Here is a 27500-nt window from a genome sequence, read left to right as displayed (position 1 = left end):
AAGCTTTGTCAGTAAGTGGCGTTACTGTGACTCAAAGGCAAGAACCAGGCTGACAGCTTACCCTTCCTTCTTGAACTCAGGCATATTGAACTTACCTGCCCTACTTTTGTTCCCTTTATTCAGGAGCACAATATCTTTGTACTCCCTCCTTCTTTCATGAGGTAACACATTTGCTTAAGGTCCAGACCTTGTGAAATCCTTATCCACGCATAATAAAAGTAGACTTGTATTTAATTTTCTCTCCTCTCCCCTCGTCCCCATACACTCCTCCTAATACCTGCTGAGGCACAGGTAATCATTAGGTCCCAAGGTCTAGAATCTGAATGGTAAAAAAGAAGCCTCACCTGGGACTCTGAAATACAAATATTTTGAGCTGCTTTTCTAATGTAAGTTACACTTACCTAGTCAGCCATGTAGACAATACTTGCCTGAGCAGACACAACACTAGTGATTCTCAAGCTTTTGTGTATATATAAATCACCTTGGGTACTTAGCAAAAGAACCTGAATTCCAAGCTTCATCCCCAATAATTATAACTTGGTCCATTTGTTACCCTTTGTCCTCTTAAATAGTCAGAAAAATTATTTTGTAAAAAGCAAATACTTTGAAACTGTTTGGTTTTTACTTACTTGCAGTGAATCAGTTTTGAGTTTTTCCTTGTGTTCCTCGGATGAACGCAACACTTCTCTGTACAGTTCTGCTGCCAAGGCATATTCACCTGAATAATCAAAATATATTTAAAGCATAAGAAAATCATGTACTTAGCCCTCAATGTCATCTAGTCATCTATAATCTAAAAATATCTACTGTAGAACTATAGCAATAATTACAACTCACTAATTTACTTTTTAAGAAAATGAATTTAACTTGATATTTAATATTTGATTGCCTTAGTGAAAAAGCTGATGATAGCACATTTTTTTTGGGGGGGTGGTTAATTCCACAGAATAAAACACCAATCATATACAATGTTTCAAAATTATATTGTAAAACAAACTCTGGATTAACTTTTTTAACTTAAATGGTTTTCTTCTTGCTGAAGTTAATTAAATAACTACCAAGCAGTAGTCATTAGGATGTGTGAAATCAGGACAAATTTGGGATACTTACGTGCATTCATAAATAACATTCAAAACACTATGACAACCTATATATAATTCTCAACACTCTTCCTGATAGATATTGTTCTAGTTGGTAGCAGGCCAGAATTATTTACAGTTAAAAAACTACATTTCAAAAACACAGGAATTCTACTTGTGGTCACAGAAATCACAATTAGTCTGAAATTTATGGGGTACTTTTTATACATAATTAGCAGCTCATTCAGATAAAGTAATTCAAAAAGTATCCATTAAAGCCCAGTTTGGCAAACTATGGTCCATGGGTCTTTTTGGACTCTGCATTTTTCTAAGGTCCAGAAGCCGAAAATGGTTTAGATTTTTAAAAGCTGAAAAACATTAAAAAGAATAAATTTTGTGAAATGTGAAAATTACATGAAATTAAATTTCAGGGTCCATCGATAAAGCTGTACCGGAAACTCAGCCATGCTGACTTGTTATGTACTATCTGCGGCTGCTTTTGTATGACAATAGAAGAGCTTAGTAGCTGCCACACAGATGTTACAGCTCACAAAGCCGAAATATGTATTAGCAGTTTTTTAGAAAAAGTTTGACGAGATTTTATGAAGGAGAGATGAAACATTTTTAATGGCTTAAATAATGGAACCTCTCTTATTTGCTGCCTGGAGAAAAACTCAAAACTGGTCATTTATACATACAATTAAAACTGAAATCTGGAGTTCCCGTCATGGCGCAGTGGTTAACGAACCCGACTAGGAACCATGAGGTTGCGGGTTCGATCCCTGGCCTTGCTCAGTGGGTTAACGATCCGGCATTGCCGTGAGCTGTGGTGTAGGTTGCAGATGCGGCTCGGATCCAGCGTTGCTGTGGCTCTGGCGTAGGCTGGTGGCTACAGCTCTGATTCGACCCCTAGCCTGGGAATCTCCATATGCCGCGAGAGCGGCCCAAGAAAATGGCAAAAAGACAAAAACAAAAAAACCCTGAAATCTAACCATGGCAAAATCATGTAGCACACACAAAAAAAGGTATAGATATGTTATAGTTTCCATCTGCTGAGAAAAAAAAAGCTTTTTTCCTGATCACATACACTTGCATTTTTTAAAAACTTTAAACTTGTTTTATTCATATTGTGGATTTAGAACTTAGTTCATAAGAATAATGAGGTCTCCACATATGCACCTTTGTAAATTTTGTTGTTGGTTCTCTCTCTGTTAAAGCTGGCTTTATATATATGTATGTTTTACTGTGGATAAACATACATAAAAATTTACCATTTTAACCATTTTTAAAAGCGTACAGTTTAGCAGCATTAAGTACATTAATATTATTGTGCAAAACATTTGCTTTTATATCACATATCTAGTTGTACCAGTTATCCAACATGAAGCTTTCTTTCCAAAGCTTTCTTTCCACACATTTTCACAGTATGTTACAGTTGTCCAATTTCTATTCACTTTAATAAAGGAGAAGATTATTTTCACAATAATAAAGTTGTATGATAATGCAGGGGTAACACAATTATCCTCACACAATGAGCTCTCTTTTTTTAGCTTTGAAGATTCCTGTAAAGCTTTTGAAAAGACATATGGATTCTATTAATATTTATACCATCATTTCTGGAAAACAATTTATTTTATAACTCTCTCCTCATAATTACTATACCTTTTAAAGAAAGTACAATGACTAGACTATAATAAAAGCAGTTCAAACTGAACTATATTCAATAATACCTTTTTTAAAAAAATGCTTAATAAAAAAGGACATGTTTTCTGGGGAAGACACAAGAATATGCATATATCAATAACCTATACAAGTTTAAGCCAAATTTGGAAATACCATTCTCTGCCACTTGATGGCACTAATATTTCCAGGTAAACAAACCATACTGGTTTGATATTGCCAAGATAATTTTCTTCAAAAAAAACATGTGTAGGAAGGAAAAATGCATTATGAAGTGATCAGGAGAAAAGCTTTCTCTCTCAGGAGGCTGAACCTACAACATCTCTATACCTAAAAAAAAAGTCCATGTACACACTGTACAAAATTGAAATAATATCCTGTCTTTAATACCATAATCAGTGAGGACCTTAGAATAGGCATTGTATATTATATATATGTGTGTGTTTGCATACAATACAAACAAATCCTTTTAGAATTTGATACTAATTTTAGATTTCTTTTAGAAGTCGGATTTTCACTATTTTATTTCTGTATTACAAAAGTTTAAACTACAGAAGTTAGGAGTTCCCATTGTGGCACAGCGGAAATGAATCTGACTAGGAACCATGAGGTTGTGGGTTCAATTCCTGGCCTTGCTCAGTGGGTTAAGGATCTGGCGTTGCTGTGAGCTGTGGCTTAGGTAGCAGAAGTGGCTTGGATCTGGTATTGCTGTGGCTCTGGCGTAGGTCAGTGGCTATAGCTCCGATCAGACCTCTAGCCTGGGAACCTCCATATGTCGTGGATATGGCCCTGAAAAGACAAAAGACAAAAAAAAAAAAGATTACTAAAGTTAAATAGGTAATGTTATTTTAAAAATGTGTATTGTTTAACATACTACGAGTTAAACGATGGGAAACCACAGGCAGTTCAAGCAGTTCGTCCATCACAATAAAGCTTATAATTACAATTAAATGAAGAATAGACATATCATGTAGTAATGGCCTTTCTAATAGGGATTTCTCTTAACAATTAGCAATAGCTTCCATCCACAGACAAATAACTACAGTGGGGATGCACTGGAAACTATCAGAAATGCATCCCCTGTTACACCACAGGATGGCATTTTGCCACACAGGAGCCCACTACATGCTGATCTTGTGAGAGTGCAACAGTGCTTGGAAATGATCAGAAAAATAAGCTTTTTTCCCAATTCCCATTTTATGCATAACTTCGCAGCAGGGTAAAAGAGACAACAAATCTGAAAAGGAGACTAGAAAAAAAGGCCAAGAAATTCATATACTGTCTAAGCTTCTGAGTCTTAACACAGAATAAAATGAGGAATGTAGTTTTAGAATCAAAATGGGAAATCAGAAATTTATTTTTATTATTGTAACCATCTGCAAGTGACGTATTACTTCATTTTACAAATGTTTGAGGATGAGTTTCAACCTATCATAGACAGTATAATACTGAAATATACAAACACCTATTTGATAAAGAAGCAGATATAATGTAACAAAACTTAAATATTTGATTTGAAATAAAAAGATCTAAGGCAAATTCTGTCACTTAATTAGCTATAATCCTGAGAAAGCAACTAAGCCTTCTGAACTTATTTTCTCACATAACATAGGGATGGTAATATCTCAATTATTGGTAATTATGAGGATGAAACAAAATACATATGAAAGTGCTATGTGGAGCTCCTGTCATGGCTCAGTGGAAACGAATCTGTTATCCATGACAATGCAGGTTCGATCCCTGGCCTGGATCAGTGGGTTAAGGATCCGGTGTTGCGGTGAGCTGTGGTATAGGTCACAGACATGGTTTGGATCTGGCGTTGCTGTGACCATGGTATAGGCCAGCAGCTACAGCTGCGATTCAACCTCTAGCCTGGGAACCTCCATGTGCCACAGGTATGACCTTAAAAAGTCCAAAAAAAAAAAAAGCAGAAAGTGTTATGCATAATATAAAATGTTTATAGAAAAATGATCATTTCTCAGTTATGAGGCTAGATTTTAATGACCTGACAACATTTAAAATAGTATATGCATTATTCATGTATTTTTAAGACTAAGACACATATCTATAATCTGTGATCATCACAAATATTCCTTGCAATTAATATGAGGTTGCGAGAAACTAGTAATATATATGATACATAATTTTACAGTTTTTGCCTAAATATTTCCAGATTGAAAAAAGGAAAGTGCAATGCTTTAAAAAATATTTTCTATTAAAAGTTGCCTTACTTAGTCTTTCACTATGGGTTGTAAAGCACAGATCATTTTAGATTTTAGACTGACGCCTAGAATACTACAGTCACAGGCACACTTACAAACTGAGATGGCAATGATGACGATGGTGACTATTAATACAAACACGTAAACCCTGATAGCTAAACAGAGGACTTCCTAGGAATGTTCTACAGGGAACATTTGCTCACAAAGTTGTGTGTGCTATTTTTGAACAACTTTTCAGAAATATGTAATTTATGTCTTTTGCTCTTATTACTAGTTACTGATGATAACATTTGCATTGTGAACAGAGTGAAAAGTAAAAATCTGAGATCACTTCATATTCTTATAATCAAAAACATCATTCTTTCTCTGTATATTTCTACAAAGTTTTCACTGTGCATCTACACTTCACATTAAGAGTAATAAGTCAAGAGAGGCGAAGTATGTGGTATTGTCTAATTTTACTAATAAGGAAACAAATCCAGAAACCTCGATTAATATACTCAAGGTCACAGGGCTACAACCAGAGCATACAGGAAGCCTCACCTTTTTAGCTATTGTCTACAGCTCTTCTACTCAGCTTCTGTGAGACTTTCTACTCTACCCAAGTATCCAGGACAATAAGAGACTTTCTAATTCTGGTTTTGTTATGCTGAAGAACAAACAACCAAAGAAGGGCCACCATTGCCTTGTATTCTACCAAAGCATATATTTTTCTGGGCAACTGACTTATTTAAGATCTTGCTACCTGGTAAATAAGAAAAACTATAAATTTTCTCCATGACTGTGTACCCAAGCAGACTAATTGATTAGTAGTCTTTACGGGAAGGTTGAAGGAACTGGAATTTATCATGAAATGCCTTTCTAGCCCTAACACCATGAGCTAACCACACAGACTGTGAGAAATGTAGAAATAAAGATGCATTTGAACATTTTAAATTACCAAAGTGCTTAAAATGGTACATTATTTCACCATTATGAAATACTTACATGATGTCAAGGACTATATTCAACTCAGTCTTAGAAAGACTAAAGTCAAATTATCTAAACCAAAGCTATTTAAAAGGTTTAAAAGTAGCTTTATAGGAGTTCCTGTCATGGCGCAGTGGTTAATGAATCCGACTAGGAACCATGAGGTTGCGGGTTCGGTCCCTGGCCTTGCTCAGTGGGTTAAGGATCTGGCATTGCCGTGAGCTGTGGTGTGGGTTGCAGACTTGGCTCGGATCTGGCGTTGCTGTGGCTGTGGCATAGGCCGGAGGCTACAGCTCCGACTGGACCCCTAACCTAGGAACCTCCATATGCCGAAGGTGCGGCCCTAGAAAAGACAAAAAGACAAAAAGACAAAAAAAAAGTAGCTTTATAAAAAGGTACACTTACATCGGCAATTTCCTCATTATTATAAGAGAATTCTCAAGAGTCACTAAAATATAAAAGCTACAAAACTATATGCTCTCTTACTACATTACAAATGTAATAGTAAATTGAAGTTGTTGAAAAGAGCACTTAGTGATTTATTGACATTTGAAAAAAAATTAATGCTTAAGATAGCCAGAAAAGTTATCATGAAAAAGTCTAGAATAGCATCATGCAAAGAATGAATGATTTCTGCAAAGAATGAAAGGTAGAAGCACTGAATTAATTCCAAGTTTACTATAAAAGTACATTGAGATAATGGAAATGAAGCTATTAAGTAAATGAAGTAATAGAAAGCTAACTATGATTTTATGTTCTTATCAGAGTGTCTGAAGAATTCCCAATTGTTTCCACATCCTCACCTGCATCTGATTTGTTTAATTAATTTAAGCCATTCTAACGAGAGCATAGTGGTATCCTTGTTTAAATTACACATATACCTCATGACTAATGATGCTGAATATCTATCTTTTCATGTGTTTTCTGTTATCTCTACATATTTATTGAAGTCTGTTCAAATAATTTAATTATTTTCATTAGGTTGTCTAATTATTTTCATTAGGTTGTGGCATATGGAGGTTCCCAGGCTAGGAGTCTAATCGGAGCTGTAGCCACAGCCATGCCAGAACCAAGCTGCATCTGCGACCTACACCACAGCTCACGGCAACGCCAGATCCTTAACCCACTGAGCAAGGCCAGGGATCGAACCTGCAACCTCATGGTTCCTAGTTGGATTCCTTTCCACTGCACCATGATGGGAACTCCTTATTGTTTTTTAATAATTTTTTTATATTCTGCATATAAGTCTGTTCTCCGATAGTGATTTGCAAATATTTTCTCTATTCAATCTTTTTTACTCTCTTGAGAATGCCTTTTAAAGAGAAGAGGTCATTAATTTTGATGAAGTCAAATTTATCAGTTTTTTTTTTTCTTTCATGAATTTTCCTTTTGGTGTCATATCTAAGAAATATTAGCTTAATCTCGAATAACAAATATTTTAATTTTACCCTTTGTTTTCTCCTAGAAGTTTTATAGTTTTAATTTAAGTTTAATATCCTTTTATTTTGAATTTTTTATATAGTACAAGGTTGAAGTTTAATTTTTTGAATATGGATAATTGTCCCAGCACAAACATTTCCTAAAAAAACACTAACTTTTCTCCACTAAAATGTCTTTGCAGATTTGTTAAAAAATAAACTGAACATAAATAAGTAGGACTAGTGCTGAACTCTATTCTGTTCCATTGATCTACTTGCCTATCTTTATGCCAGTATTACACTGTCTTGATTACTGTACTTTTAAAATAAGTTTTAATTCAAGCAGTATAAACCTTTCAACTGTTTTGTTCTTTTCAAAACTTGTTTTTATTATTCTAGGTGAATTTTATTTTATTGATTTTTTTTTTTTACAGACATACCTGTGGCATATGGAAATTCCCGGCTAGGGGTTGAATCAGAGCTGCAGCTGCTGCCTATGCAACAGCCATGGCAACATTGGATCTGAACCACATCTGTCACCTATACCTCAGCTTGCAGCAACACTGGATCCTTACCCCACTGAGCGAGGCTAGGGAGCAAACCTGCCTACTCACAGAGACAATGTTGGGTTCTTAATCCACTGAGCCACAATGGGATTCACCTCTAGGTGAATTTTAGAATCAACTCGTCAACTTCTATAAAACAGCCTGCTAAACTTTTTGATTGGAAAATTCTGATTGCATTCACTCTGGATGTCAATCTGGGATGAATGAACATCTTACTGATATTAAGTATTCTGGTCCATGAACATGGTATATAATTAGGTGTTTTTTAATTTTTCTCATCAATGTCTATACTTTTCAATGCTTTTGTGATTTTTTGTACGAGCTTTGTATGTCTTTTTTTCAAGTTGATGCCTAAGTATTTAATACTTTTGATATTACTATGAATGGTACTGCTATAATTTCTTATTGTTCATTTCTAGCATATAAGAATAAAATGAATTTGTATATATTCACCTTGTCTCATGCAATCTTACAAAACTCATATATTCCTTCCAAAAGTTTTCCTACATAGACAATCACATTGTAGCAAATAAACATAGTTTCTTTCTTGTCCTATTCAATCTGATTAACTGTCTTCCTTTGTTAAGAATTTTAGGTCCAGAAGATCAGAGAACACTTTACTGTACTATTTTTAGTACCTCGATCATACCTAGCACATAGCAGACATTCTAATATTTGCTGAGAGAATGAATTTACAAACAATATTACTTTCTAAATCAATGACCAATATTCATTTGAATGTGTCAAAATTTAACCATTCCACTATTTACAGGCATTTGGTTGTTTCATCAGTTCACTATTACAGACTAAAATCAATAATGTTTAGCTTAATCTTTGTTCACATTCTAATCTCCCTTAAAAAAACTTCTAAAATTGGAATTGTTTGGTGAAAGCATATGTAAACTTTGAAGCTTTCTGAAATGTTCTGTATAACTGCTCTCCATTAAATTGAACCTATTTATATTATGATCAGTACTGTGTGAAAGTGTTTTTCTTGGGAGACTTTGGTCTCATTACTATAACAAACTTTTCCTGTTAAGCATTTAGAAGAATCAGAGATAACAAAGCAATCACCTTCTACCTTTAATGATGTGGATGCCTGCTAAGCCATTGAGAGCACAAACTAGTTGCCGATGTGCTTCTTCACACTCAGTTCCACATTTTTTCTGCAGAGATGTCAGCAGTTCTTCCATGGTCATAGTGCTAGAAAAAAAGGCAAATTGTTCAGAACTAGAAAGAAAATCCTAAAGGAGAGTATTATATTACATAAGATCAAGAGTACCAGACTTTTATCAAATCTTAGTAATATCTTCAGCATCTTTCTGTTTAACTCCATTTTTAGCTTAATTATCTCTTACTATTCTAATAAGGATTTTTCTGATCCCATCATCCTTTAACTCTTTCCCATTTCAGTCAATGGAGATTAGAACTAAAAAAAAAAAATCTTCCCAATGTACAAAGTAAGTAATATATTTGAAACAGTATAGGTGTGAGAATATAAGACTGAGTCTTTTTTTTTTTTTGGTCTTTTTGCCATTTCTAGGGTCGCTTTCCTCGGCATATGGAGGTTCCCAGGCTAGGGATCTAATCAGAGCTGTAGCTGCTGGCCTACACCACAGCCACAGCAATGCTGGATCTGAGCTGTTCTGCAACCTACACCACAGCTCATGGCAATGTTGGATCCTTAACCCACTGAGCAAGTCCAGGGAACGAACCCACAACTGCATGGTTCCTAGTCGGATTCGTTAACCACTGTGTCATGACGGGAACTCCAAGACTGAGTCTGAATTCCATCATTAAACTTAACCTCTAGAAGCCTGATTTTTTTAATCTATAAAAAAATGAAGACTCTCCAAGGAGTAGATTAAATGCCATTTCTACCAGAAGGCTAATATTAACTACTTTGTATAGAAATTATTGCCATATTCTGATTGTCCACAACAATTCATACATACCTTTTGTGAAATGCATCGTTTGCCTTATATTACAGAGATCTATAATTGTTATCACCTCCTTCATTTGTCTATAAACTGCTTAAAGGCAAGGACAAAGTCAAATTCCTCTTTATACTTCTTATAGCATCTGAAAGGGTATCTTTTTAATATCAAAGGCTAAAAAAAGGCCAGTTCTTGAGTCTTACTCTGATGAACAAAACAATTTTCTGGAATAATAGAGTATTGTGGGCAAAAATGCCTTAATGTATTAGAAAGGAATAATCAAAGAGTGTAGTTGGCACAATTATAAAGAAAATATTTAATGATAATCTAGTTCATCTAATTACCTGATGTGGGAACCAGAAAATATAATAAGACAAAACTCTTTCATACTCGGAGTGCAGAAGAAAACAAACAAACAAAATAAAACAAACAAGTGTAAAAAAATGTTCAAAACCATGGAAATAGGGGTTCTGTATCCAAAAAAAAAAACCTTCCACACTGCTAAAAATAGCTGAAAACAGTTATGACACCCTGAATGAAACTGTGGGCAAGGAAGCTAACTGCTTAAATACTGCCTATTATTACTATAGTTTTAATTACAGTATAAGGAATTTTAAAATAAAACCTTTTTTGGAGTGGCAAGAACTCCCCTCGAACAGCCTGTGGGTGGCAGCAGGCCTGCCTGAGCCTCAGCAATGGATACAGGATGGAGGTGACAGTCCTTCTGTCTAGGCTGCTGAGCTTGAGAGCCCAGTCAGAAATCTTTCTGAGTTTTACTACTGCATCCTGGCAGCATACTTCATGTTGACGGTGATAGAAATGTCTTTCCACTGGAGAAAAGTGGAGCCAGTGGATTTCTTCTGTCTGGGGGGGTATCTGGATCTGTACAGAGGAGAAAAAAAAAAAAATGACTGTACCTGGAAATTTAACTTTCCATCCCAACTCTGCTTCTTCTTTTATTTTTTTTTTCCTCTAATACCCTTAATCAATAAAAACTTATCCTACTGACTTGGTCAATCACATCTTTCTTTGCAGACCTCCACAGTATCTTGGCAATAAAGCTGTAGAGGGGCTGAGGATTCTTCTTGCAGTAAGGACGATAGAGAAGTCGAACCCACCAGTGTTTGACACAGTAAGGTTCAATACCAAGAAAGACCACTAACCCAAAAAGATCTGAAAAGAAAGAAAAAAGCATGTTGAGAATACAGATGGTCCCCGACTTACAGTGGTTTGACTTAAATTTTTTTTACTTTACCATGGTGCAAAAAAGATATTCAATGGAAACCGTACTTCAAATTTGAATTTTTATCTTTTCTCAGGCTAGTGATATGTGATACCGGACTCTGTGATGCTGAGCAGTGAATGAGAGCTTCCAGTCAGCCACTCAGTGACGAGGGGAAACAAACAATATGCTTATACTCTGTACTCATGCAACTATTCTGTTTCTCACTTTTAGTAGAGTACTCAAAATAAAAATCACATAAGATATTCAACACTATTAAAAATAGGCTTTTGTCCTTTATATTTTCTGCTTCCTCTACCATAGAGAATTTTCCTCTCGCTCTTCACCCAGCTTATATGGTGTTTTAGATCTTGATTCAGCTGTCACTTCCTTCTGAATCCCTATTATGTGACATCACAGAACCAGACATCATTTTTTGAAATCTTACAGTTAAAATTTTATGTTTATTGAATACATGGAAGTTATCTTGATTGCAATCTTGTATGTGCTTAAGTATTTAATAAACACATCTTGTCTTCTAAACTGTAAGCTCCACAATGTCAGGGACTTTATTTTTTGCTATTATAACTCACAAAGAAAAAATAAGCTGGAGTTCCCATTGTGGCTCAGTAGTTAACGAATCCGACTAGGAACCATGAGATTGTAGGTTCGATCCCTGGCCTCGCTCACAGGGTTAAGGATCTGGCGCTGCTGTGAGCTGTGGTGTAGGTCGAAGACGCAGCTCGGATCTGGCATTACTGTGGCTCTGGTGAAGGCTTGGCAGCTACAGCTCTGATTAGACCCCTAGCCTGGGAACTTCCATATGCCTAGAAAAGACAAAAGAGAAAAAATAAGCCAATAAACACATTACAAAGTACTTAAATTATTTAAAGTTGACACGTACAAAGAAACTAAATTAAATGAATGAATAAGTAGAAAATAAAAACAAAAGCAGTGGAAGCAGTTACCATTTATGAATATTTAATAACTCCCAGGTACTATGCTAAATGCTTTGCACATTTTATTACAGTTAACTTTAAAATATCTCATTTCATAATACAAAAAATAGGGATTTGAATTATTAAGTAATTTGTTTATGATATACAACTAAGAGTCAGGATGTGAACCCAGGTTCATCTATTTCCCAAAGCCAATTCACTGTATACCAATATAAACAAGTGTATTATATTGACATGGGGTATGGAGGATGAAAGGAAAGGGTGATGTCCTTGCTTAGTTGACTCTCTAAGTAGACTGACGTGATTCAGCCTGCCTGTAAGGACATACTAAAAGCCTGACAAATTATGTTAAGAAAACAGCCTAGTCTCATTTCCTTATTCACTATATGGCCAACCTGTTATTTACCAGATCTCTTGGTTGTTGCTAATTAATAAATCATCAAATCTGATTTATCTCTGTCAGTCTAGCACAGTGAATCTCAACTGAGGTGGAGGTGGGGGGATATGATTTTGCCCACAGGGGCATTTGGCAATGTCTGGAGACATCTGTGCATGTCACAACTGAGGAATGCTATTGGCATCTAGAGGGTAAAAGCTCAATATCCAAAATGACCAGGACAGCTCCCAATAAGAATGAATTATCTGACCCTAAACACCAATGGAGCTAAGGCTGAGAAACCCTAGTCTAACACAAAAAGAAAATAAAGGAAACTTCCATTTCCAAATACTATATAGTTAAGTCACGCCAACGTAATGTTTACACTGCAATAACTACAAAAAAGAAAAAATGCATTACAAAAATTACAGTATTAAATATGTCAGAGAATCATGAAAGCAAAGACAAAAGATAAATTAAATTTCTAGAAAGTCTGGAAAGGCTACTATGTTTTTTTTTTTTTTGTCTTTTGTCTTTGTTGTTGTTGTTGTTGTTGTTGTTGCTATTTCTTGGGCCGCTCCCTCGGCATATGGAGGTTCCCAGGCTAGGGGTTGAATCGGAGCTGTAGCCACCGGCCTACGCCAGAGCCACAGCAACGCGGGATCCGAGCCGCGTCTGCAACCTACACCACAGCTCACGGCAACGCCGGATCGTTAACCCACTGAGCAAGGGCAGGGACCGAACCCGCAACCTCATGGTTCCTAGTCGGATTCGTTAACCACTGCGCCACGACGGGAACTCCGGCTACTATGTTTTTTTAGTAACTTGGTCAAGAGAAAACTTTTTGGGTGATCATCTTCATTGTGGAAATAAACTCACATGTATGTACATATATGTGTCAAAAGGTGACAAATTCTATACTTTAAATATTTACAGTTTCAATATGTCACTTATACCTTAATGAAGTTGTTTTAAAAATTAATAAAAAATTTGTTGAATGGTGGGTGACAAGTGCTCAAAACATCTCCCAATATCTTATTTTTCCAAGATAAACTACCTAGAGAACTGAGGAATTATTGCCCATGTTCTTCAAACATTAAAAATTGGAAAAAAAACAACTTTTGATAGTCATTCTTTTTTCTATACCTTCTCAGCTAACTTTTGAGCTAAATGAGATCTTCTTAATACCTAAACAGCAACAAATTGGACACTTTCCAAATATAACAGCAGACCACCAAATCTGGCCTTTATATTAGCCTGATGTTATCCTATAAGTACATATCTTAATGTAACATACTAAAATTATTAGGTATTTAAATACATACTTAAAATCTTCCTGAAAACCTTTTTTCCCTAAAAATAATTATAAAAATATATTGTTTTTCAGGTAACAGTAATGGATGTTGATATTTTTATTTTAGCAGAATGAGATTATCCTGCTAAAAATAAACAATATATGAAAATGTGTATTTTCAGAATAAGTTCTGAGGATAAGTATTTGCCACAGAACTCCAAGAATATAGTTTAACTATATTTTAATGATAGTTTTTCAGGAAGTTTGCTATGTAAAATGACATTTACTTAAACTTTTAATTATAAAAATTTGCAACTTGAACAAAAGTTTTAAAATGCAGTACATGTTCTATGGAAAATGTAAGTTACATGAATGAGATTAACATGGAAACATGAGTTTTATAATACATGGGTGGGAGGCCCTTATTATTTTTATAGACACAGCAAAGTAAAATTCTTTCTCTCTCTTTTGTCTTTTATCATTTTAGGGGCTGTGACCCCTAGCCGGAGGTTCCCAGGCTAGGGGTCGACTGGAGCTGTAGCTCCTGGCCTATGCCACAGCTACAGCCATAGCCACAACCAGTGGGATCTGAGCCGTGTCTGCGACCTACTCCTCAGATCACTGCAACACTGGATCCTTACCCACTGAATGAGGCCAGGAGTTGAATCTGCACCCTCATGGATACTAGCAGGTTCATTAACCACTGAGCCAATATGAGAACTCCTAAAATTCTTTTTTCCCCTGCCTTTCTCTTTCCCTTTCTTTCTTCCCTTTCCTGTCTCTCTCTTTCCCTTTCTCTCTTTCCTTTCCTGTCAGGTTCTTCCTGTTTTCTACACATCATTTTGAAACTTTCAGCTCAGTTCAGATCTATGTCTATACTGTTTCAGGAGGCAAATTAGGGCAGTGGGACTACTCACTGTATATCTGTCCTTATACATATGAGCAAAAATCACTTGATTCCACTTAAAAAGGTAAGTGTTTGAAACCATCAGGAATCTAATGTAAATACATGTATCATCACTTACATAGGATTTCAGCAAAAGTTAAACATATTAATATGTTTTGTTCAAAAAAGTTAAGCTTTTCAAATATAAGTAACATGTGAGGAAACCATATATTACCCTCCAATCCTCTCTGTACTGGAGTGCCACTGATGCACCAGCGGTTAATTCCACTCAAGCGCTGAGCCATTTCTGCAGCCTGATGGGAGAGAAATATGAAACAATAAGGAAAAAAAAAACACACACACACAGGAAGAATGTGGAAGTCAGGAACAAGTTTACTTAAAATAGCCCATGAAAAGTGATGCTTCAGGTCAGACGTATGTGATCCTACTGAACAGTTATCACACTCAATACTGAAGGCCATATTCAATGGGTCATCTTCTAGTGCAGTGGTTCTCATTAGCAGGAGGCTGCCATGTGTCCTTCCAAAGAGGAAAAGTAGTTCAGGTATGTGTAGAATGAACAGGCTCCCTGATTGACTGACATATTCCTTGGACCACACGATCCTCCAGGTGTGAACCACTGTGCTAAAAGATACCATTTATAAATTCAGTTCTGGTTACAGACTAATCAAAGAAGACAGAACAAAGACATATGACAACGTCTGAGTTATCCTCTAAAATAGCATTTATCTATTACCATTTGGTCTCTCTGACAAAAAATGGCCAAAATTATTAGAACCTATAGGATGAGCATTCCACATAGCAGAAATGCTTATAAAAGTCCCTGAACAGAGTTCACTTCGATTTGCATCACACAGAAACTGCCATCAAATATGCATGAGCACTGCATATGAAGTAATGATTCGGAGTATCAAAGTAATTCCTAAAGATTATATAGCTCATACACAAGACAAAATCAAATGTAGAGTGTTTAACGGCAAACTTTTGACTAATGTCAATGATGTGGGTTAACTACACTTAAACTATTACATTTTCTGTGAACAGTTTTCCCCAATCCCCTCCCCTTTTCTCTCTTCCAACCCTTAAGATTCTGCAGAAATTCTCACTTTTACAGCAGGGCATTCAACCATCTGAGCTTCATCAAGGCAGATCCTCCACCACTCCACAGCTACTAGGGGGCTGGGAATGGCCATATAGCGCTTCTGGTTCCTTAAGCGACGCCCATCCTCACTATTGCTGTGTGGAATATCTACATAGTTTAGTTCTGAACGCAGGACATCATAAGTAATGATGACTATGTCCTGTTCGGCCAAAAAATGAGGCTGCAAAAAGCCATCTTTCTTCACTCCTTGATATACCTACAAAATAATCAGCAGATAGTTACTGCAGAAAGGCGAATCAAAGATAACTGAAATAGAAATATTCATTAATTTTATACCCTTATTGAGCCCTTTCTATTTGTTTAGAACCAAACATGCTATAAGATACACCCCTGTATCTACCTGTCTAGTGAAAGATGCATTTTAGTGTGGAAGATTAAGAACATAAGCAATGCAAAAGGAACTATAACAGAGGCAAATGTGCTAGCATCAGAGTGAAAAGAGCATTTCTGTGGCTAAGAAGGTAAACTCAGAGAGGAATTCAAATTTGAGGTAGATCTTGAAATACATTGAGGAGTTCTCACATGTGGAGAAAAGGGGAAAAGGACTTATAGGTAGGTAGGTGGGTAAATGGAATCAATAGCTTGAGCAAAAACACAAGGGTGTGAGAAAGCAGCACTAAGAGCTGTTATTTACTTAATGTCTTTTCTATTTCTGACACTGTTCAAAGCTTTATTTCCTACCTTCAACAACAATCTTGTTAGTAGTTGCTATCATTCCTATCTCACATATTAAGAAACATGAAGTGAACTGCTCAAAACTGGTAGAGTCAAGATTCAAACCAAGGTTTGTCTATTCTACAGAACAGAGCTCCTCAATGGCAGATGGTATTTTACGTTTTACTGTTTTCTCCATGCCTATCGCAGTGGCCGAAATAAAAGAGCCTCCAGTGACATTTAATAGTAACATAGAAAGAAGGAAAGACGAACAAAGAGAGTAAAGAATACTGAAAGAAGTGAACACTAACATTAAATGACCACTTACTGTGTGCTAGCACTTTATCAACTCATTTAATCATCACAAAAAGTCTGTGACAGGGCACTAGTTTCAGAACTTAGCACAATTCCTAGCACATAATAGGTGCTCAATAAATATCTGTTGAATGAGTAAATTATTATTTTATAGATGGGGTAATTGAGATTTCAGAGGACGATTCTGGAGTTAAAAGTTATAAGATCATACAAGTAGATACTATTAAACAATGCTGCCTTTGAAATGCATTTCTCTCAGAGTATGAATGCTCATACAAAGATTTTTCATTTACAGTTCCTGCAGTGGCTCAGCAGTTAACGAACCCGACTAGCACCCATGAGGACACAGGTTCAATCCCTGGCCTCGCTCAGTGGGTTAAGGATCTGGTGTTGCCGTGAGCTGCGGTATAGGTGGCAGATGCGGCTTGGATCCCGAGTTGCTGTGGTTGTGGCGCAGGCCAGCAGCTACACAGTTCCAACTGGATCCCTAGCCTGAGAACCTCCATATGCTGCTGGTGCGGCCTAAAAAGACAAAAAGACAAAAGATTTTTCATTTACATGATCAAGAATTTTTTCAAAAGCTTTCACATTTTTCAACCCAAAATGCTTTAACTTCTGATATCAGAATAGTCTACTATTCTATTTCTTATTCCCAATTTCCTCTTTAAGTTCTGATTTAATATTATTATTATTATTTCATTAAGTTAATTTTGGGGATCAAACCACTTTGGTTTGCTTTTATCATGAAGCAAAAATTTACATTTTCCTATCCCTTTAAAGAGCCCAAACTGCCTCACCAAGACTCGAAGAGATGATGACCTCACATGCCTGTTGATCTCATCCACCCACTGATGACAGATGGAACTGGGAGAGATGATCAGAGTTGCTCTTGTTGACACTGGCTCCATCGCTACAAGGCAGTGGGGGCAGTAGAAAGGTTTAATCTTCAGATTCTTCTCTTCATAATTCACACATTTTGCATGTTGCCACAATTGGCATTTCAGGCACTGAACACGAGGCTTACAGTCTGCCTGGTCAAGTTCACCACATATGCACTCAAAGCGATAGCCAGAAGAATTATTGGGACTCATGACATTAGAATGTGTCACATTTACAGATTCAACTTGGTCCTTTGCTGCCTGCTCTTGCTTGACTTCAAAGACACATGCACTTTCAGATGTGGTAACATCAGTAATTCCAGAGTCACCAGGAGCTGGACGATGATCTTGTGAGTTGAGATCGACATTAAGCTGACTTTTTTCCTTTTTTGTGGATGGAGCAGGTTTTTTCCTCAATTTACTACGATTTTTCCTGGGCTTGTAGTAATAATAGTAAGGATCATCATCATCATCAGAGGTATTTGATGGCAAGTATTCAGAATCTGTGTCCTTGTTCCCTGATTTTCTGGATTCTTTCTGAATTTTCCTTGGACTCCCCACTGCCTACAAAAAATATTATTTATTTATTTCAATAGAGTGATATATCTGAAATCAAATGCCTAACATCATGTGCTTTACATAAAATTCTAGTAGCCAGTCTTTGTTACCCTGGCCCTGAGGAGAATCACTTCTGATCAATAGTTTTAAAATTGCTCTAAGAACTCCCCTCCCTGAAGGCCCAAAAGCAAAAGAAAGTTCTATTGCTGTATAATTAAGACTTGGAGAGAACAAAAGTTAGAAAGATAAAGGGAGCTACTAATTTTTGTATCAACTTCTTATATTTACAGTCTGCTTACATCAATAAGAGACTGGTTAGTTTGTAATACATAAATATATAAACTAAGGCAAATATAAAAACACCAAATATTAAAATACAGCATTTAAACAAAGTGAAAATTAATCTACTAGTTACTACAATTAGGAAATGAATTCCTCCTTCCTTTCTTCTTTCAACCTGTGTACTCGCCTCATATTTATTTATTGATGTCTATTCTGCGCTAGGCATCATATGAGATGCTGGGGATACAAATAAGAGGAAAATTTAGCTCCCAGTCTCAAAAGGGTCTGTTGGAAGAGAACAGTAAAAAGTAAAATGATTCTATAGGAATGCACAAGAGGATTATATAACAGAGAGGGCTGTCATGGGGAGGCAGGTGCCAGCAATAGCTTCCTAGAAGTGATGTCACAGCCAAGGTTGAACAGAGGAGTGAATGACATTAATGTGGAATGACTGGCATTAGCTGAAGGAGATTTTCTTTTTTTGGTAGCAGAATAATTAGTAAAAGCATGGAAGTTCACTGCAGTCTTCTACCCTTGTTGGGGAGAAAATGCTGGAGAATCCCCACTCCAGGAAATGAACTTTCTTGTTTGCCATTTCTTTCAGAGTAGGTAAAGTGGTAATTTCACGCTTTGACTTGTTGTCATTAGTTTTTTCTTGAATTATGTTCGTAAATTTGTAACTATTTTCTTAAAAGCAAATTGAAATTGGCCCCAAAGAAGCAGTTTTATAACAAAATGTATAAATTTTATAAGATGATGATATGGGAAAAATGAGACTTTTATAAAGATTCAAGTTGTATTTAAAGAGCTGTGCACATGTAAGGTATCAACATTTTAAAAATATGGAACATGCTTTTTAACTGCTGACAACAGCACGAACATAAGAAAAGTTGTTTTAAACTCAAATACGCTTAACAAACTAATCTTATAATTCACTCAATAAATACTTATTGAGTCCTTGATATGCACCAAGCACTCAGCTTACCTGTATTCAAAACAGATTCTACGCTGATGGAACTTATATTTAAGAAGTAGAAAACGTAAGTCCCAGCCCTAAGTGTTTTTTCTAATGTTTGTTTTTTTTTTTTTTTATCACTAGACTGTGAGAGCTTCAGACAGGTGGGAATCTGTCAACTTATTTTGTAAAGCATTACATATGGCTACTTAATAAGTGCTCTGTTACCTGCTTTTTTGTTTTATCATATATATCCTCTTCCTTGTAATTCTTTCCCAATGTAAAAGTACCAGAAAAACCATGGCCTTTGATCTGTTTCACAAGACCTTCAAAAATTAAACATTTCAGCATCCGTTTCAGAAGACTCCTGTTCCGCTGAACATCATATCTATATATAGAACTGACATACTTATAGATGGAAAGAATGGAAACTCCTTTTTTTCCATTCATTTCTTTTACAGCTGTCAGGATCATCACACGTGTAGCTAAATGCAAAAGGACATGCTAACTCAGTCACAACAATTAAAATTAAAAGAAAATAAAACTTAGTTAATCTTAATGTGCATTGAGGACCAAGTTAAGAAAAAAATAAATCAAAGATTTAAAGTTACGTTGTCTGTATAGCATCACTTTGAAGCATATGTAATAAAAATTTATCTCAATACACTAAGAAATAAATTACTGTAATGGAAATAATTTAAGGAAGAATTACATTAATCTGCTAATCTTGCAAATCAATTCTCATTTAAAATTGTATATTAAAAAAATTCTCACAATTACCTACATATTATCTACATGTATTATCTACATATATGCTACCATTAGTAAGGGAAACATTCATTTGCTATCAGAATTTGAAGTAGGTACACTAGAGGATAAACAAAACCTGATTTAAACGGTAAGCAAAAGAAATGATGCAAAATCTACCTGGACCAAGAGAAACCAAAGAATAAATCTTTACTTTTGTTAAGATAATATGCCTTGTAATTGAACTTTTATGCAAAGTATAAACAACTGTAAAAACAATTATAAATAACAATTACAAGATACCTCTATATAAGGTTGATAAGAACTAGAGCAAAAATCACTGTAAAAAGGTGTTATCTTTAAGAGATGTCATACTTACGGGGGCATTGAACTTTTTCTTTTGGTTCAAATTCCAAATGCTGGGTTTCTGTGTTTTTTACATTTTCTCCAGAATACTGTGATGGAATGAAATAATTCACCACTTTCCCCTGATATAAACAACATTCAGTAGTCACACACAATGCTTTCAGTATTCTGAGTTGCCTATTAAAATTAACCCTCTTTCTATTAAGGAGAGGGAAAAAAGTTGTAAAAAATTATGAAAGAAAGGGCTATACATGCTATTCATACATACAAACCTTATTTTTTATTTTGGAGTTTACAGCTAGCCATCACTTCAAAAAATTGTGCACATTATCTTAAATTAGTTCTGAAATTAACTTTTTAAGGCTTGTTTAAAATAGAATTAGCTCAATGAATTTATAATAATACTAAAAATAACTTAAAACTAACACATCTGATGAGTAGAAAATTCCCAAAGACAGTTACAGATAGTTAAAACTGTGTACTTTAACTCATTTTTCTACAAAGGAACAGACATTCTCTACTCTATCCCTACCCAAATCTCAAAGGCTATTTTGAAAACTTTACTCTATTAAAAGATCATATAACCACTAAGGTTGTGAGCATGATGGGCCCTACAGGTAATTACAATTATTTCTTTTACTAGTGGCTTCATTTTGGCAGGATTTAATGTCCTGATTTCAGATTTCATTATTGGAAAATATGAGCTACAAGCTATATTTGCCTCAGTGGATTTTTTTTATAAACTCTGAAATTTATATTTTAAAACAAAATTATAGGTTTTGTAATAAAGACTTAGAGTTTGTTTCATCTAGCAATCTAATTACTAAGCTATTTATGCTTAGTTCTAATTATATAATTCTAAGATTTACTTATCTGAGACTTGCATAGTTTTTGAAAAATAGCTCTCAAAAACATTCAGTAGTGATGTGGAGCCTTGAAGTAGTGACAGAACATATGAGGAAGTAATAGAACATTCCTAAGGGAATTTCTCTGCCAATTAGGAGGAAGCTTGATAAGTGACAGCATATCCCCTTCCTAGTTGGCCAATATCACTTCAAAAAACCCTGCCAGGTCACAAAAATCCCATTTTCTGTGTCTACTTGAAGTTAACTAACAACTAATATAAATCATTAGCTGCAGAGTAAACTGAAAGTGTTGACTTAAGTGCCAAACAAATGTTCGACATATGATGCTTTTTGAGAACACATATCCCTGCTTTCCCAAGCTCTACAGTACTCCTCCTACCTCAGGCAGAGTGAGAGCATCTTGTTTGACATCTTGTCGAGTATGTGTCAGAATAAGAGCCAAAACCTCCACTGTCTTTCCGAGACCCATCTCATCTGCTAAGATTCCACCAAGCAACTGTGGCCCAGCATTTGGGTACTCACGAATGATGCTAAAGGTAAAAACAAGAAAAATGCATTATTGGAACACAAATAAAAACTAAACTGATCCTAAAGAGAACCGAAAGAAATGCATAAAAGGCTAAGTTTTTTAAAACTGTATTTTAGGGTGCAATAATTATAATTCCTAGATCATGAATATAAGAACTGCGATAATCAAAATACTGCCTGAACTGACAACCAAAGCCTGCAGAAAAAGAATTGGTACTGTTATCATTTTTTTCTCTTCTATAAATAGAAGGAAGTATGAATGACTTTTTTTGTGGCCCTTTTGAATCTGTGAATAAAAAATAAGAACAGCAATAACTACTGATTTGACTAATTAAAGTTAATGAGTCTGAAAAGAAAATAAAGTTAATGACTCTGAAAACTCTTATGACATTTTACTTAAAATTATAATCGCTTTAAATATCAATAACTATACATCTTAAGTCAATTCTATTATACTGCATTTATCTACTGAAAAATGACAAGTGTTATTAAGCCTATATCTATCCTATCTATAAAAATGTCTAATAAGACTTTAACTTAGTATTCCTTCTTGAGGTACTGCCAAGGCTGAAGACATATATTACCATATCTCATACAGGTTTTCGTAGTTCTATTTTTAATATTAAGCACAAAGTAAAGTTTTGCCTTACCAGCCTGTATATGGATTGTAGTAGAGTTTCAAACCCTCAGATGTTACAATCTCTCGCCATAGAAAGTGCAGGGCATTTTCTAAAGAAAAATATCACCATAAGAACAAGTTTTATTTGTTTTCCTTTCTGTCAGATAATCATTAAAGTAAAAGTAAGTTAACAGTCAGGATAGCCTGGAAGGCAAATATACATGGGAAAAAGGCTAGGATTCCTCTCATGGTTTTCTTCAGATTTTATTCTTTAGCTTCCTTTGCTTTGTGCACAAATATTTTCCAGAAAAAAGTGGTAAGCCAGAAAAAGTGTAACAAATTACAAAGGGTTAACAGGAAAAGCAAACTAATACATATAATCAAGTCTTCCCCAATAAAGGAAAGTAGCTTATCTTTTACAAATCCTTCAGGAAAGTAACAAATGTCTTTAAATAACTCTATAGATATGATAATGGGCTAGTACATTAAGTTAGACTTAACCTTTTATACAGGCCTGAGTGGGAGGAAAGGCTTAAATGAGAAAAAAAAACCCTAAAACTAACACTGAAGTACTGTGTTTATTTCAACCAGAATCTTCCACTATCTCTTCCCTTAATATTTTAAGTTGTTCAAGCCAACTGCTAAGTAGAAAGTATGTCTCTACACACTAGTGAAATGGTAAGTCATTTTTTGTTACCTTCCTTACAGATTAATTGAAGCAGGAATATAGACACATAGGTTGTATAAAATGAAAAACATTGAAAGAGAAAAATAGAAGAGAGGAGATAAATTTATGGGAACCACAGGGAACAGAAATGACACATGGGACTTAATAAAATCTAGTCTCTGGACAGAAATCAATGAATCACTAATATATGCACCATGGATGAACCGCAAAAACATTATGTTGAAAGAAGCCAACTCCCTCCACCTAAGTGTCCATGGTTTATCATTCTGTTTGTTTCAAAAACAGGTAAAACTAATTTAAGGTGTCAGTGGTTGCCTCTCAAAGGATGTGAAGTAGGAGAGTTGACTGGACAATGATAGAACTTACTGAGGTGATGAAAATGTTTTATCTCAGCACTGTATGGATAGAAACATTAAAAGAAACAGGTAAAACTAACTTTAACAGTCATTTTTATTTGGCCTAATAAAATAAAAATTTTATTTCAATATGTAATCAATAAGAAAGTAGTAGTGAGAGTTCACATTCTTTTTTTGATTTTAATTTGAAATCTGATGTATATTTTAAAGCTACAGCACATAATCTGGACAGACACATTTCATGTCTCAAGAGGCATGTGTGGCTACTGGCTACTTTGGGAAAGTCTGGTTATGTCTTAGATCTGAGCTGCTAGTTACTCCGTTGCATAGATTTATCAAAACTTACCAAACTGTGCCCTTAATATCTGTGCATTTTACTGTTTATAAGTTATACCTTAATCAAATTACTTAGTTAAAAAATTATTTTATTTTGTAGCAAAATAATTCAGTCTGTGGGAAACTCTATAGAGCTAACAATTTCTTCAATAAATATAAGAAAAAAAATAGAGAGGAGATAAAACATATTGACTAAAAGGAACTTAAGAGATAGCAACTAATTTCATTATATGGATATTATTTGGTTTAAGATTTGAGCAAACTATAGGAGAGAGAGAAACAGAAAGGGGGGATAGAAGGGAGAAAGAAAGATTTGGTGATACTAAAGGATTATTGGTTTTAAAATCCATTAGAATATATTTATTCCTATTTAGAAGAACCTACCAAAACAGATATACAGACCAATGGAACAGAACTGAGAACCCAGAAATAAAGCCAGACACCTAGAGTCAATTAATATTTGACAAAGGAGGCAAGAACATAAAAGGGGAAAAAGACAGTCTATTCAGCAAGAATTGCTGGGAAACCTGGAAAGCTGCATGCAAATCAATGAAACTAGAACACATCCTCACACCATGCATGAAAATACACTCAAAATGGCTGAAAGACTTAAACATAAGACAATACACCATCAAACTCCTAGAAGAGAACATAGGCAAAACATTCTCTGACATCAACCTTATGAATATTTTCTCAGGTCAGTCTCCCAAAGCAACAGAAATAAAAGCAAAAATAAACCCATGGGACCTAATCAAACTGACAAGCTTTTGCACAGCAAAGGAAACCAACAAGAAAACAAAAAGACAATGGACAGAATAGGAGAAAATAGGTTCAAACGATGCAACTGACTAGGGCTTAATCTCTAGAATACGCAAACAATTTATACACCTGAACAGCAAAAAAGCCAATCAATCAATGGAAAAATGGGCAAAAGACCTGAATAGACATTTCTCCAAGGAAGATATACAGATGGCCAACAAGCACATGAAAAAATACTCAACATCCCTGATTATTAGAGAAATGTGAATCAAAACTACCACAAGATACTACCTCACACCAGTCAGAATGGCCATCATTAGTAAGTCCACAAATAGCAAATGCTAGAGGGGATGTGGAGAAAAGGGAACCCTCCTACACTATTGATGGGAATGTAAATGGGTACAACCACTATGGAAAACAGTATGGAGGTGCCTGAGAAAACCATACGTAGAACTAACATATGACCCAGCAATCCCACTCTTGGGCATATATCTGGACAAAACTTTCCTTGAAAAAGACACATGCACCCGCATGTTCATTGCAGCACTATTCACAATAGCCAAGACATGGAAACAACCCAAATGTCCATTAACAGACAATTGGATTAGGAAGATGTAGTATATATACACAATGGAATAGTACTCCACCATAAAAAAGAACAAAATAATGCCACTTGCAGCAACATGGATGGAACTAGAGACTCTCATACTGAATGAAGTAAGTCAGAAAGAGAAAGACAAATACCATATGATATCACTCATATCTCGTATCTAATATACGGCACAAATGAACATTTCCACAAAAAAGAACATCATGGACTTGGAGAATAGACTTGTGGTTGTTGAGGGGGAGGCTATGGGATGGATTGGAAGCTTGGGGGTTAATGGATGCAAACTATTGCCTTTGGAATGGATTAGCAATGAGATCCTGCTGTGTAGCACTGGGAACTATGTCTAGTCACTTATGATGGAGCATGATAATGTGAGAAAAAAGAACGTATACATGTATGTGCAATTGGGTCACCATGCTGTACAGTAGAAAAAATAATAATGCATAAAATAAAATTAAATAAAAAAAGAACCTTTATCTTTTAATGAAATAAACTAAAATATTAATATATATGATATAATATGTGGGATTATTACTTCAAAATAATTCAGAATATGGAAGGAGGAGGAGATGAAGGAAGAAGAAATAATATTGGTTATGAACTGATATTTATTTTCCAAAATAAAAAGTTTAACAAGATGAAGTCTGTTGGGTAAAGAGTGGGAAAAATAAGTAAAAGCTATTTATCATTAATTAAAATAAATCTATGAGTTTCTGTTGCAGCTCAGTGGGTTAAGAACACAATTAGCATCCATGAGGATGAGGGATTGACCCCTGGCCTTGCTCAGTGGGTTAAGGTTATGAGGCCGCCACAAGCTGTGGCATAGGTCACAGACATGACTCAGATCTAGCATTGCTGTGACTGTGGTATAGGCTGGCAGCTGCAGCTCCAATCTGACCTGTAGCCTGGGAACTTCCATATGCCATAGGTGTGGCCCTAAGAAGGAAAAAAACATCTGTATAGGAAGAATGAAAAACAGCCAGCACTTCCCTTCCCAGAATCATGTAAAAAACTCATTTTATGCCCATCCCTTTAAAGAAATGGCACAAATGACTCCCATGAATCTACTACTTTTATGAAAACACTAGATGACATTTCATTTTATTGTTTATTTTGCAGAGTAAAGCAAATAAACACAAAAAAAGAGAAAAGAAATGCAAACCAAGAAAAATTAGATGAGTCACACATAAATCTCCCACTTCTGTAAATTTGCTTTCTGTTCCTAACATTCATGATTAAACTGCGAAGCCTCTTACATATATATTAGCAAGAGTCCCACCTGATCAGGTTCCAAAAGTAATTCTTAGTTTGAAAGGGCCATGTGAACAATTGCTTGGTTTTAAAACTTTCCAATCAAGGCAGCCTTTACTTTGGCAGGAAAAAAATCAGTTCAAACTATTATGCACCGGTGAGGGAACTCACTGATTAATTTCTCTAAATTGCAATTTTGAAAGATTTCTTAGAAAATAATTTTGTTCACCAGAACACCCATTCTATCCTATCTTTTCAATACGATTAGTTTATTGGTCAATTTCTTTCCACCTTAACTCTCCCTTCTATAATCCTTCTGATCAATTTCCCTTTCTTTAAGCATGTTATACTTGCCACTAGCTGGAGCACTTCTGAAATGCTCTTGTTGTAGCATCCAATTGACAGCCTCTCTTTGGTATGGTCTCAACACAGGAGTCAGCGCAGGATGCTGGACATCCACGTGAATGGATTGAGTTTCTTGCTGATGTGTTTGCTTCACAAAGTGATAGAGCTCATCAATGTCCTGTCCCTCGGGCTCACTCTCTGAATCTTCCTCATCTTCTTCCAGCACATCTGCATATCCAACAACAAATGTATTCAAAACAACCCAGTCCACATGTATAACTATGAACAAGTCTTATTTCAAGAACATACCATGCATTCTCCTAACTCTGGGACCTTCCTTAGTGTATTTCTTGACTGGAAGATCCCACACTAATTCTTCATTAAGCCAAAATCTTTCCACCCATCCTTCAAGATAATTCAACTGAGAAGTTCCCATTGTGGCTCAGTGGTAATGGATCAGACTAATATCGACGTGGATTCAAACCCTGGCCCCGCTCAGTGGGTTAAGGATCCAGCTTTGCTGTGGCTGTGGCATAGGCCAGCAGCAGTAGCTCCGATTAGACCCCTTGCCTGGGAACCTCCATGTGCTGAGAGTG

General features: G+C 35.5%; 1 protein-coding gene across 5 annotated transcripts in view; it reads right to left on the bottom strand.

Annotated features, from left to right (window-relative positions):
• Window positions 1-27500, bottom strand: part of SHPRH (SNF2 histone linker PHD RING helicase) — an 82294-nt gene that overhangs the window by 41940 nt on the left and 12854 nt on the right. For all 5 annotated transcript variants that reach the window (XR_007133506.1, XM_047769992.1, XM_047769991.1 and 2 more), the window contains 12 exons: window positions 26914-27132; window positions 22591-22669; window positions 21792-21942; window positions 20560-20668; window positions 19662-19918; window positions 17558-18202; window positions 15736-15987; window positions 14844-14922; window positions 10881-11044; window positions 10497-10753; window positions 9016-9137; window positions 630-718 (listed from right to left, as the gene is read on the bottom strand). Coding sequence is in view for 4 of the 5 variants with exons in the window: in XM_047769992.1 (XP_047625948.1) it covers window positions 630-718; window positions 9016-9137; window positions 10497-10753; window positions 10881-11044; window positions 14844-14922; window positions 15736-15987; window positions 17558-18202; window positions 19662-19918; window positions 20560-20668; window positions 21792-21942; window positions 22591-22669; window positions 26914-27132 (2423 nt within the window). In the remaining variant the exon portion in view is untranslated. The remainder of the gene's footprint in view (window positions 1-629; window positions 719-9015; window positions 9138-10496; window positions 10754-10880; window positions 11045-14843; window positions 14923-15735; window positions 15988-17557; window positions 18203-19661; window positions 19919-20559; window positions 20669-21791; window positions 21943-22590; window positions 22670-26913; window positions 27133-27500) is intronic.

The sequence above is a fragment of the Phacochoerus africanus genome, chromosome 2 (assembly GCF_016906955.1).
Source record: "Phacochoerus africanus isolate WHEZ1 chromosome 2, ROS_Pafr_v1, whole genome shotgun sequence".
NCBI lineage: Eukaryota > Metazoa > Chordata > Mammalia > Artiodactyla > Suidae > Phacochoerus > Phacochoerus africanus.
The sequence above is the reverse complement of the archived record's forward strand: the minus strand, read 5'-3'. Positions and strand labels throughout refer to the sequence as shown.